Raw genomic sequence first — 14,063 nt, forward strand, 5'->3', positions numbered from 1 at the left:
AGAACGTTACCTGCCTGACTGCATTGTGCTAGCTGTAAAGTTTGGTGGATGAGGGATAATGTTATGGGGTTGTTTTTCAGGGGTCGGCCTAGGACCTTTAGTTCCAGTGAAGGGAAATGTTAATGCTTCAGAATACCAAGACATTTTGGACAATTGTAGCTTCCAATTTTGAGGGAACAGTTTGGGGTTCGCTCGTTTCCTGTTCCAGCATGACTGCGCCCCAGTATACAAAATCCATGAAGATATGGTTGGGTGGAAGAACTTGACTTAACCTCTATCAGCCATATCTCAGCATATAAGTAAAACATAGAAAAAACTGTTTCCACATTTCTAGTGTGCATTGAAGATCTCCTTAATTGAGTTCTATCATCAGCTCATTTTCACTTACCAAACAAACTAAAAAGTTGTATGCTTTCTTGATTTCCAAAGTTACTCGAAATCATTGTTCGATTGCATTGCCTCAACTACAGAATGTCACATATAGGTTTAGAAACAGCCAATATGTAGCCATTTACTATGTTTTGGTGTACTCTTAAGGGGTGGACTGTGAAGGAGGAATTCATAGCACAAAAGAAAAGATGTAGCCCACCCCCACGTGTGTGGTCAGCAGCACCGCCAGTGTAGGTTATACACAGACCTTGCAGTGTCCCATACTTTTCATGCGCTTCTTACATATGCTTTATTATCACACTTGACATTTATGTTCCAAATTCATTTACCATCTTTAATAATTTGATATTGAATTTTTCCAGTGGTTTGTCCGGTATGTGAGCTGTACATTTTAATAGGAATGTGATTGTAATATGTGGGTGGCTCAATATTAAAAGCACATGCTGTTAAGTTATAAATACAAAAATTACAGGCTACAGATGCCATACACTTTCTGGGGAAGAAATACAATTTATATTTTTAAACCTGCATATTTTATTCAGAACGCATGTAATGTAAGTGTTTTTCAAGTCTGCATCACCCAGATCATGACACTGTAATTGTCATCCTGAATTGGTTCCATGGTCGGCTCCATATTTTGAATAAAATTATAATCGCCCTACTAATACATGTGACAATGAAGCAGTAGAGAACGGCAGGAAGAAAACCCTTAAGTGGTTATACCAGCTGTCTACATTTTTTTAATTTGACCTGCAAATGGCATAGTTACAGAGATAAAAGACAATGTACCTTCTAATCACCTGTCGATTTAGCGCCATTAGTCCATGGTCCCCCGGCACACTACATTACCTGGAACAGTGACGTTCCATACCAGCATTTAACTGCAGCAGTGATCTCCGTGAGTACAGCACATGACCCCTGTGGCAAGTGGCGACCGCCCACGTGCTGGTACGGAACATCACATCTCCAGCTATGTATACACAGAGACCAGCAGGGGGCCGAGAATCGGCGGTGATGGAGCAGCAGGGAATTCGAAGGCGGGTATAAATTTTATTAGTAATCAAGGCTATTTGCTGCTAAAATATTTTTTTTTATAAAGCCTGGATAAACTATTTAAAATAATAAACTTTATAATGTGCTTACATCACCAATTCCACGCCATTTGCGGCTACATATAATAACTGATTGCTGCTCTCTGTTGAAACTTCACTGCAGCGGGTAAAGCCCTTTACTTCCACCCTGCTAATGTTAGATGCAGGATTAGGTATATAGACAGCAAAAATAAATTACATATCTTACCAAGTTAGGGAATTGTAAGCAGTTTTTGAGTCTGCAGAGAGAACTTGCTAGCTAATAATGTACTGGGATTATAACAGCCACCATACCAAATTCAGGCAGGTAATCTCTGAGGGCTGTGACCAGGAATATAGTTACAGTGGAGGGGTAGCGGAGTATAGTAGCAAGTATAAGGTGAGCTAGAAGACATGTAGAAACAGTGACTGTGACCGGCCTGCAGCTCTACTGTATCTGTAAAACGGCAGACAATGGTGACAACTTCCTGAAAGTGAATTAGGAAGAAAGAGTAAGGTCTGCAGCACCATCAGCTGAGCTTTGAAGGGAAAGGCTTTGCAGAGGTACTGTACCTGAGGATCTAATGCTTTAAAGGGGTTTTCCCATCAGCAACATCTCTAGAATGGGGCCCCCTAAACCCCACTCTACTGCTCTGTGTTGTGGCTGAAGCATGTGATTTCCGAACATGGCATAGCTCGCTGAGCTACGGTGTTTCCGTAACTCCCATAGTAGTAAATAGCAGTTACAGAAGTAGCGTAGCATGCGAACTACGCTGTTTCTGTAACTACCATTCATTTCTATGGGACTTGCAGAAACAGCGTAGCTCAGCCAGGTCGGAAATCACAGGCTTCAGCCACAACACAGAGCAGTAGAACGGGGTTTAGGGGGCCCCATTCTAGAGATAGGTGTGGGTCCCAGAGGTGGGACCTGCATATATCTGACATTTATGACATGTCCTGTGGCTATGTCATAAATGTCTCTGATGGGAATATCCCTTTAAGGCTTACTTTTTGTTAGAAATGTCTCCTGAAAATATGCTGATCACAGGGTGTTCCAGTGACTTGACATGTAGTATTTATCTGTAATTTGCAGGAAAATCCAGATACAAGTGTTTAATTCCCCTACAGTGCCACCACTGGGGAAATTAACTATTACATGGTGCCAATTGAAATCAATGTATTGTACATGTAATGCAAAGGTGTAGTGGGTCCTCGAGAACAAGAGAAGATGTTTGTGGTCATCGTTCCTGTCAGCTAATTTATGAAGTTTATGAGTGAAGGACTACGCTCTATTAACAATGAATTCCCTAATAGGGTAACTGAAAATGGATTGTCTAAACTAGACAACCCCTGTAATGACACAGAAAATCCTACTGGACATTGACGTACATGTACGACATGTGAGGGGAGAGTATGGAGTGGGCTCATGGGCTGCGTTTTTTCCATACGCCATGGATGTCCGCTAACACCTTGCACTAATGGGCAGAATAGGAGGTAACCCAAATCCCGGTCGTTTAACCATTTAGATGCTGTGGTCAATAGCGACCGCGGAATCTAAATCTAAACGCATGACCCACTGTCACCGAAGCCGTCAGTCCTTCGGGTTTAAGCGCAAGATACAGCTTCTAAAATCCTCTAATATGTTGTTATTTATATATTTCTATCTTTTTATATATATATATATATATATATATATATATATATATATATATATATATATACATGTATGTATATATAGCCTTTAATATACTGAAATGCAATGCATGTTTACGAGATACAGTTACAGTCAAATACAGTCAGCATGAGGACGCAGATAGGATATATTGTCATGGTCTCCAGCGGAGAATGTAATTTATGGGTGAACTGAGACATGATTTACAGATCTGGCTTCAAATTACAGACTGACGTGACATACAGAGGGTTTTATTCTTCTAGTAAGGATAGGTTAGAGGAGCAATCACAGCGACAAATAGGTGGATGAGACTGCCGGGTAAGTGGAGAGCGTAATGATAGTGGATGTAAACTTCCTTGTCATTAGCAGTCTGGATGTGAAGAGGTTCTGACACCTTCTCTTCTTTTTCAAACTTCTAAGTACAAGTTGAACTTTGAGCATCGGCTTCATTGGTCAGCAGTGTGTGAGGATGAAAGAAGCAGAAAACGGTTTAACAGAAGATTTTTCGGGGAGATATTGACATAATGCAAGTACCTGGCATAGAATCTGTAATAATCCTTACATTAAAAAATATGGACCCTCTTTAGAAATTATTAGAGATGATTAAAACAGTATTATATATTTTTTTTCGACTACAGTCGACTTAAAGGGGTTTTCCCATGAGAGACATTTATGACATATCCACAGGATATCTCCACCTCTGGGACCCGCACTTCTCTCCCATAGTGGTGAATCGCAGTTACGGAAGCAGCGTAGCATGTTACCTACGCTGTTTCCGTAACTTCCATTCAGTTCTATGGGACTTACGGAAGCAGCGTAGCTCAGTGAGTTACGCGGTTTACGTAACTCACGACCATATAACCTTTTTTCATGGTCGGAATTCACGTCAATCAGCCGCAACACAGAGCGGCAGAACGGGGTTTAGGGGGCCCCGTTCTGGAGACAGGTGCGGGTCCCAGAGGTAGGACCTGCATCTATCTGACATTTATGACATATCCTGTGGATATGTCATAAATGTCTCTAATGCGAAAACCCCATTAACGGAAAATAGTCTTTAGATTGCACTATATCAACCAATTACATAATATGGCAGAATATGTTAGAGGGTTTTGAAGGGGTATTATGGTTTTAGTAAATAAAGGTTATTCATTGTATAGTAAAAAGTTATGCAATTTTCCAATATACTTTCTGTATCATTTCCTCATGGTTTCCAAGATCTCTGCTTGCAGTCATTCAATGGTAACTGTCACTGTTTACTTCCAGGGGATAAAAATCTGCCCTGGTCATGTGATGGGCGCACAGGTGCGTGGCTCGTTACAAGACACAGTTCTGATAACTGTGTCTTGTTATTCCAGTTGCGCACGACTGATGTGGCACTCGGGCCGTTTTTAACGGCATCCGAGTTGCACCCGATCGTTTTCACTGACCCATTCACTTTAGCGGGTGAATCAGGTCCGTGAAAACTGACCCGATTCTCCGATACGTGGAAAGATCGAACATGTTTTATCTTTCCACAGATCACTAATTGACTCGGCCAGCGCACACTGTCGTGTGCATGAGGCATAAGACACCATTTACACGTATAAGTAAATATCAGTGCAAATTTTAGGCCATGCTGTGAATTTTCAAATGCCTATAACGTTGCAAATTTTGCATGAAGATTTTAGCCTTTGGAATGCAAAGGGTGAATTCCGCAGAATTTTTTTTAGATTTTGTCACTGATTCACTGCAGATTCACCCTAGCTGTAACAAGTCGTACACCTGTGTGTCAATCATATGACCAGGACTGATGTTTATCCCCTAGAAGGAAATATGTGGATGACCACCTATCACACAAGATTATCAACAGATCACATTTGTGTGCACCACCCAATAAAGCCGTATATTAAGGAAGGGGAAGGAGGAAAAGTATGTGATCTATTACTAATAGTTAACTTTTATTGATATGCATTAACCCCTTCCCGACATTTGCCGTACATGTACGTCATGGAAAGCATTGACTTCCCGCATCTTGCCGTACATGTACGCCGAATGTTTGGGACCGGCTCAGAAGCTGAGCCGGTCCCATCATCACCGGATCTCAGCTGTATCTTACAGCTGACATCCGGCTGTAACGGCGGGGACCGAAATTAGCTTCGATCCCCGCCATTAACCCCTTAAGTGCAGCGCTCAAACGCGATCGCTGCACTTAAGGTGTTTGCAGCTCATCGGAACCCCAGTAATGAAATTGCCGGGGTTCCGGTGGCTGCAATGGCAACCGGAGGCCTAATACTGGCCTCCCGGTCTGCCTAGCACCGAAGCCGGTCAAGATCCGCCCGGCGGCGGAGCCTGATCGGCTTCCGTAGCTGCCGGCAAGATGGCGCCGGGTCAGGAGCTGATCCGGCGTCATCAGTGGTGGAAGTCAGCTGTACTGTACAGCTGACATCCACCTGTAACGGCAGGAACCGGAGCTAGCTCCGATCCCTGCCATTAACCCCTTCGATGCAGCAATCGAAAGCGATTGCTGCATCGTAGCGGTTACTAGCAGATTGCCAGCCCTGACAGGCAATCGGGACTGGCGACTGCTGTTATGGCAACAGGAGACACAATGGTCTCCTGCTCTGCCATTACGGAAGCCGATTTAGGCCCCGCCGGGAGGCGAAGCCTAATCGGCTTGCTGTCAGTGAATGACTGACAGATCTAATACATTGCACTACATAGGTAGTGCAATGTATTAGAAAAAAAAATATCTGACCGTTGGACCTTCAAGTCCCCTAGTGGGACTTGAGAAAAAGTGTAAAAAAAGTATAAAAAAATGTAAAAAAAAGTGCAAATAATAAAAGTTTGAAAACAATAAAAGTTTCAAGTAATCAAATAAAACACAATCCCCCTTTTACTCTTATCAAGTCCTTTATTATTGAAAAATAATAATAAACCATATGTATTTGGTATCGCCGCGACCGTAACGACCTGAGGTATCAAAATATTATATTATTTATTGCACGCGGTGAACAGCGTAAAAAAAACCTTAAAAAACGTTACCAGAGTTTCTGTTTTTTAGTCACTTTGCCCTACAAATGTTAGAATAAAAAGTGATCAAAAGTCGCACGTATCCAAAAATGGTGCCTATAAAAACTATAGCTCGTCCCGCAAAAAACAAGCCCTCATACACCTCCGTCGACAAAAAAATTAAAAAGTTATGGTTCTCACAACTTGGCGACAGAAAAAATACATTCTTTTTACAAAAGTAATTTTATTGTGCAAAAAGTTGTAAAACATAAAAAAGTGCTATAAATTAGGTATCGCCGGAATCGTACTCACCCGCAGAATAAAGTTAACATGTAGTTTATAATGCGTGGTGAACGCTGTATAAAAAAAAACAAAAAAAGCTGTGCCAGAATTGCGTTTTTTTGTTTACCTGGCATCCCAAAAAATAGGATAAAAGGTGATCAAAAAGTTGCATGTACCCCAAAATGGTACCAATAATAACTACAGCTCGTCCCGCAACAAACCAGCCCTCATACCGCTACGTCTATGAAAAATAAAATTAGTTAAGGCTCCAATAAGTCAGGAAATAAAAAAATATGCAGTTGTGCCCGAGGGGAACATTTCTTCTGTTTGAAGAGGCGATTTATCAAGGACCTAAAATTAGGGAACCAGGAAAGGGAGGGCCCAAACATATCCGCTGGAAGCGACGGTGCCCGTATTATACCAGGACAACACTTCCTAGCAAAAGTCCTCAAACTACAAAGGCGCGGAGTGTGGACCAAAAGGGGGATAATAAAGGACGCCATATATCAGTGCGACACCGGCCTGTGCAGAAAGGATTGCCTCACAGCGTAACACACATCTATGGATTATTTTATTGTTTTTTTTTACCCCATTATTATACCACCTGACTATGCCCCTTATATACTCCGCCCGGCTTACATGTACCCCCACATTATAAACGGAAACACCAGTAAGACTCCAAACAAAACTACTACCAAGCAAAATCCACGCTCCAAAAGCCAAATGGCGTTTCCTCCCATCTGAACCCTACAGCGGCCCAAACAGCAGTTTCCTTCCACATATATGGCACAGTCATACCCGGGAGAACCCTTTTAGCAATTTTTGGGGTGTGTGTCTCCAGTGGCATAAGCTGGGCACGACATATTTGCCACTGAATGGCATATCTAGGGAAAAATATAAATTTTTAATTTGCACCATCCACAGCGCATTCATTTATGGAAAAGACCTGTGGGGTGAAAATGCTCACTACAACCTTTAATAAATGCCTTGAGGGGTGCAGTTTCCATAATGGGGTCACTTCTCAGGGGTTTATTTTTATTATTTCACATCTGAGCCTCTGCAGTTGTGAACCAATACTTTGTAAATCGCCAAATTAGGCCTCAATTTGACATGGTACGCTTTCACTCCTGAGCCTGGTCGACTGTCCAGGCAAGAGATTAGGGCCACATGTAGGGTGTTTCTAAAACCAGGAAACCCAGCATAATAGAGAGCTGTCTTGTTATGGTGGCACAAGCCGGGCACCACATATTGTCCACATATCTGTGGAAAAAATCCCATTTTCACTCTGCAACATCGAGTTCACACTAATTTCTACAAAACACCTGCAGGGTTAACATGCTCACTACACCCCTAGGTAAATGCATTGAGGGGTGTAGTTTCCAAAATTGGGTCACTTCTGGGGGGTTTCCACTGTTTTGGGCCCACAGGCCCACAGGCGCCCAGAAACCAATCCAGCAACATCTGCACTCCAAATGGCGGTCCTTCCATTCTGAGCCCTGCCGTGTGCCCAAACAGCAGTTTATGACCACATATGGGGTATTGCCGTACTCGGTAGAAATTGCTTTACAAATGTTGTGTTCTTTTTTTTCCTTTATTTGTTGCAAAAATGAAAAAATTTGCGCTAAAGCTACGTCTTATTGAAGAAAAAGGATTGTTTTTATTTTCACTGCCCAATTCTAATAAATTCTATGAAACATCTGTGGGGTCAAAATGCTCACTACACCCCTAGATGAATTCCTCAAGAGGTGTAGTTTCCTAAATGGTGTCACTTTTTGGGCGTTTTCATTGTTTTTTCCCCTCAGGGGCTTTGCAAATGTGACATGTCCTCCGCAAACCATTCCTGCTCAATGTGATCTCAAAAAGCCAAATAGCGCTCTTTCCCTTCTAAGCCAAGCCGTGTCTCCAAACAGCCGTTTATTACCACATGTGGGGCATTGTTTTACTCGGGAGAAATTGCTTTACAAATTTTGTGGTGCTTTTTCTCCTTCAGTCCTTGTGGAAATGAGTAAAAATAAGCTAAACCTACATTTTCTTTGAAAAAATGTTGATTTTTATTTTTAGGGCCTACTTCCAATAATTTCTGCAAAAAACCTGTGGAGTCAAATCGCTCACTATACCCCTAGATAATTTCCTCAATGGGTGTAGTCTCCAAAATGGGGTCACTTGTGGGGGGTTTCCACTGTTTTGTCTCCTCAGGGACTTCGTAAATGTGACATGGCCTCCGCAAACCATTCCTGCTAAACTTGAGCTCCAAAAGCTAAATAGCGCTCTTTCCCTTCTCAGCCCTGCCGTGTCTCCAAACAACCGTTTATTACCACATGTGGGGTATTGTTTTACTCGGGAGAGATTGGTTTACAAATTTTACGGTGCTTTTTCTCCTTCAGTCCTTGTGGAAATGAGAAAAAATTAGCTAAACCTACATTTTCTTTGAAAAAATTTAGATTGTCATTTTCAGGCCCTATTTCCAATAATTTATGCAAAAAACCTGTTGTGTCAAAACGCTCACTATACCCCTAGATAATTTCCTCAATGGGTGTAGTTTCCAAAATGGGGTCACTTGTGGGGGGTTTCCACTGTTTTGTCCCCTCAGGGGCTTTGTAAATGTGACATGGCCTCCGCAAACCATTCCTGCTAAACTTGAGCTCCAAAAGCCAAATAGCGCTCTTTCCCTTCTCAGCCCTGCCGTGTCTCCAAACAACCGTTTATTACCACATGTGGGGTATTGTTTTACTCGGGAGAAATTGCTTTACAAATTTTACGGTGCTTTTTCTCCTTTAGTCCTTGTGGAAATGAGAAAAAAAATCGCTAAACCTACATTTTCTTTGAAGAAATGTTGATTTTAATTTTCACGGCCTACTTCCAATAATTTCTGTAAAAAAACTGTGCGGTCAAAATGCTCACTGTACCCCTAGATAATTTCCTCAATGGGTGTAGTTTCCCAGATGGGGTCACTTTTGGGGGATTTTGACTGTTTTGGCACTGCAAGAGCCCTTCAAACCTGACATGGTGCCTAAAATTTATTCTAACAAAAATAAGGCCCCAAAATCCACTAGTTGTACCTTTGCTTCTGAGGCCGGTGCTTCAGTCCAGTAGCACACTAGGGCCACATGTTGGATATTTCCTAAAACTGCAGAAACTGGGCAACAAATATTGAGTTGCATTTCTCTGGTAAAACCTTCTGTGTTATAAAAAAAATTGTACTAATAATTTATTTCTGCAAAAAAATATGAAATTTGTAAATTTCACCTCTACTTTGCTTTAATTCCTGTGACATGTGTAAAGGGTTAAGACATTTTCTAAATGCTGTTTTGAATACTTTGAGGGGTGAAGTTTTTAAAATGGGGTGACTTTTTGGGGTTTTCTAATATATAAGGCCCTCAAAGCCACTTCACAACTGAACTGGCCCCTGTAAAAATGGCCTTTTGAAATTTTCTTGAAAATGTGAGAAATTGCTGCTAAAGTTCTAAGCCTTGTGAGGTCATAGAAAAATAAAAGGATGTTCAAAAAACGATGCCAATCTAAAGTAGACATATGGGGGATGTTAATTAGCAACAATTTTGTGTGTTATAACTGCCTGTCTTACAAGCAGATACATTTAAATTGGGAAAAATACTAATTTTTGCAATTTTTCGCTAAATTTTGGTGTTTTTCACAATTAAATACTGAACATATCGAGCAAATTTTGCCAGTAACTTAAAGTCCAATGTGTCACGAGAAAACAATCTCAGAATCGCTTGGATAGGTGAAAGCATTCCGGAGTTATTACCACATAAAGTGACACATGTCAGATTTGAAAAATGAGGCCCGGTCAGGAAGGTCAAAAGTGGCTAAAGAGGGAAGGGGTTAAAATAAACAATTGAGCTAAAAGTCTGTTGGTGCAACAAGGTATGAGTGAGTGACCCCCAAACTCACATACCTGTGGGCCATATATGGTGTGGTATAGTATACTGATAAATGGTAGATTGTGTTACTATCAACAGTGCTTTAGTGAGGAGAACACAAGATTGTGCTTCCAAAGTGGCAAGCATGTAGTCTAAGACTGCAGTATTGCGGAAATGAGGGCAATGGTAGCCAATAGCACTACCATGCGGCTGTACTGCAACACAGTGTGAACATGAACTTGCTGTTTACGCCCTCTAGTTGAGGCAATCCCGGCTGTTTTCCACGCTACTGCTCTGTTGCCAGGGACGGCGGCGTGGAGATTTAGCTGCCTGCAACTGTTCACATTATGCCGTGGCAGCTCTATGTGCTGGTGTGGCAGGTTATTTGCCCTGACTCATTCACTGTCACACTCTGCAGATGTGATATATAACACGAGCAGTTTCAACCACTCCAACTTGCTGCCTAATACTTGCATATACTGTTTTGCTTCATAATAAAATCAATTCTATCATCATATAGCCCTCTGTCATTTAACATGGTGATTACCTTGTTATATAAGTGACAGCTCTGCAGCCAATACTGCGCCACACGCTCACGCTTTGGTTTACTGAGACCTCAACTAGAGGGCGTAAACAGCAAGTTCATGTTCACACTGTGTTGCAGTACAGCCGCATGGTAGTGCTATTGGCTACCATTGCCCTCATTTCCGCAATACTGCAGTCTTAGACTACATGCTTGCCACTTTGGAAGCACAATCTTGTGTTCTCCTCACTAAAGCACTGTTGATAGTAACACAATCTACCATTTATCAGTATACTATACCACACCATATATGGCCCACAGGTATGTGAGTTTGGGGGTCACTCACACATACCTTGTTGCACCAACGGACTTTTAGCTCAATTGTTTATTTTAATGCATATCAATAAAAGTTAACTATTAGTAATAGATCACATACTTTTCCTCCTTCCCCTTCCTTAATATTATCCCCTAGAAGTAAACATTGAAGCTTACTATTGCATGACAGTAAGCAGAGATCTTGAAAACTATAAGGAAGTGCAATGGATGCCCAGTAACGGATAGTGCAAAGGGGAGGAGTAACCGAGAAGAGCCAGATGCGCATGTGGTTGGTTCTCTCCATTGTAGTCTATGGGAGTTATGGAAATGGTGCATGAATGGGTTGGATATTGGCATAATACATCCCCAGTAGCGGGAAAGCTATATTCTACATCTATAGATGACGGCTGGGATCAGATGATGATGGAGGCAGGGCGCAAACATTTCAGCTGAATAGTGGTTTTCAAGAATGATAACCAGGAGAAGCAAATCACGTAATGACCGCTGTGGCGGACTGCTGCAAATGACAACACAGGGATTCCCATTCTGATACCGCCTGCCACTATAAAGTGTTTCTGCCATGTAACCCTGTTTTTGAAAAAGTATTGTCTAAGTTGGATAACCCCTATAACACCCATGTGTCTTTATCTGACTTTGAAGGGCAGGTAGCCTGTATTTTCTTTTCCTTGTGTTTGCCATGAAGAATCTTCAATAGTCATATTATAGTACTGTATTTTATATTATATTACATGTATGACCTAGAATAAATAGATGCTTGCAAGACACAAGGAATAATGAAAATAGAAAAATACTTTATTGAAATGCATAATAAAGAACAATGGACAATAGATTAAAATGAGGAATCCATAAACCACAGTTAAAAAACGGGACAAGAGACGGTGTAACTACTGGATAAATACAGAGTACAGGTTTGTATCCATAGCGGGCCTTCAGAAAAGTACAAATGCAGCCCAAAAGAGGGCATAAAGGTAATGTGATGACCAAATATAAATGCAGCAAAATGCTATATAAACACAACAAGTGTATATGATAATATTAGTAAGCCATGTACATCGTTGACATAGGTTTAGGTAAATATGTAGTCAATAAAGACTGAAGGAAAAAACAATTGTCTGCAGAGTTTAATGCAACATATCAAACAGGATAAATCATACCCATGGTAGATACGGCAGGGAAGACAGCCAGAGTGCCTTCGTCTGGGGGTGGACTCATTTTTTTCCCTTTTTCTAGGTCATATATATTCAGTTTTGATGCTTTTTGGGTATATACCCTTGAATCAGCCCATATAGATTGTAATATTTCTACTTTTCATACTTCATGTGTTTGGCCCATATTGATTCATGCTGCTTTTTCGGTTAGATTATATTACATGTGTAGAGACTGAATTCTATTAACATAAACATTAATGATGTTGATTTTGTGTTTTCCTTTTATTAACAGAAAGACATTGCAAACATGGACCTCGTCATGGAGGCAGACTCCGGTACCTTTATGCCATTGGGTATGCAGTTTTCCGGCAACCCAGAAGCCAGGGCCATAATGTCAGAAGTAATGCAGCTACTGGAACCCATCAATATAACCAAACTTTTTGAGAGTGCTGATGGAACCGACATTAGTTTTTGGATGGAAGCGGGCGTTCCAGGTGAGCAGACGTCTACATGCCTTGATTCTGTTAGCACAGTAGTTGCATCAGAGGTGTAGTTAGGCTTTCTTTCACCTGGGGCAGAGTATAGTTTGCTGTTCTAGTCCATCTACATTATGCTGCCCTAAATGAGGTCGGTCACTGCCGGTGATTGACAGATTTCTTGCTATGCACAGTAAATAGGGAGGAATCTGTCAATCAGCAGGGAGTGGGCAAAGGGAGTGGCAGTTCATGAATACGACAGACTCATCTCTGGCGGCGCTGGCTTCTCTCTGCATGTACGGTAAGTTTTTCAAAAACAGCTTTACTTAGCAAATAAGTGACAGATCGCTGAAATCAACGTATCGTTCACTACATTATGCTGCCCTCCGTGAGGATAGTATAATGTGGATGACAGGTTCTCTTTAAATGCCTTGGTCTAGGCAGAGAAGCGTGTTACCGCGCCCATTGAACCCGGCACCCGTGGCACATGCACCGCCATCCTCCCCCAGCTACATCCCTAGTGAGGTTATTTAAGTACATTTATACCAATGGGTTAAAATTGGACTAATGAACAATATAATTTCTGAGCTGGAAATGAAGGTTCTGTTACTGCTGTAAATCTGTCAGGAAAATTGAAGGCAAGACGCGCACACAATCACAGACATTAGCTAGTCAATTAAATTGCAATTCATGAAAGTTAGTGAAAACAACTGACATATCTCAGCAACCATGCAAGAAATATATATTTGCATTCTTAGCCTCAAATCTATCATTTTATGTTCATAATAAGTCATTTGCATTAGTTTAATGTGGCAGAAAATAACTCCTTTTTATACCACTGCCTAAGAAGACTTCTTGCCCACAGAGACTATTTTCTGCCGAGTTTTATGAGTTATAATTAAAGATTATTTCAAAGAATGATAGGGTCAGCGCATTTCGCTATGTAGTAAAATAGAACAGCGCGTGAGTGACAGATGGGAACACAAAGTGCAGTCTTGCAATAAATACGTTGTCACATTCACACCTATCTCATCGCGGAGTCTCTGTTATGGAACTGTTTGATTGACGGCACAAAACACGCCGCATCATCCTAATAGAACAATAAGGCAGCAAAAAGAACACTTCACATTCTAATAGACAAAAGCATCTAATGCGTGAATTGAAAAAGATTTTTGTCTACGGAAGAACTTGGACAGGAGTTAAACACTTTCTTACCTAAAATAAATGTGTCTTCTGTCCTCCTGTAAATTTATTTTCATTTTCTTTAGGGCTCATGCTACACATGGGATCCATATAG

The 14,063-nt window shown here is 41.3% G+C and overlaps 1 protein-coding gene across 2 annotated transcripts in view; it reads left to right on the forward strand.

The window, feature by feature from the left end:
- The window catches only part of CPQ (carboxypeptidase Q), a 485,238-nt gene that overhangs the window by 435,722 nt on the left and 35,453 nt on the right, over positions 1 to 14,063 (forward strand). For both annotated transcript variants that reach the window (XM_075825935.1, XM_075825936.1), the window contains exon 7: positions 12,583 to 12,784. In XM_075825935.1, coding sequence (XP_075682050.1) covers positions 12,583 to 12,784 — 202 coding nt within the window. The remainder of the gene's footprint in view (positions 1 to 12,582; positions 12,785 to 14,063) is intronic.

The sequence above is a fragment of the Rhinoderma darwinii genome, chromosome 5 (assembly GCF_050947455.1).
Source record: "Rhinoderma darwinii isolate aRhiDar2 chromosome 5, aRhiDar2.hap1, whole genome shotgun sequence".
NCBI classification, from domain to species: domain Eukaryota; kingdom Metazoa; phylum Chordata; class Amphibia; order Anura; family Rhinodermatidae; genus Rhinoderma; species Rhinoderma darwinii.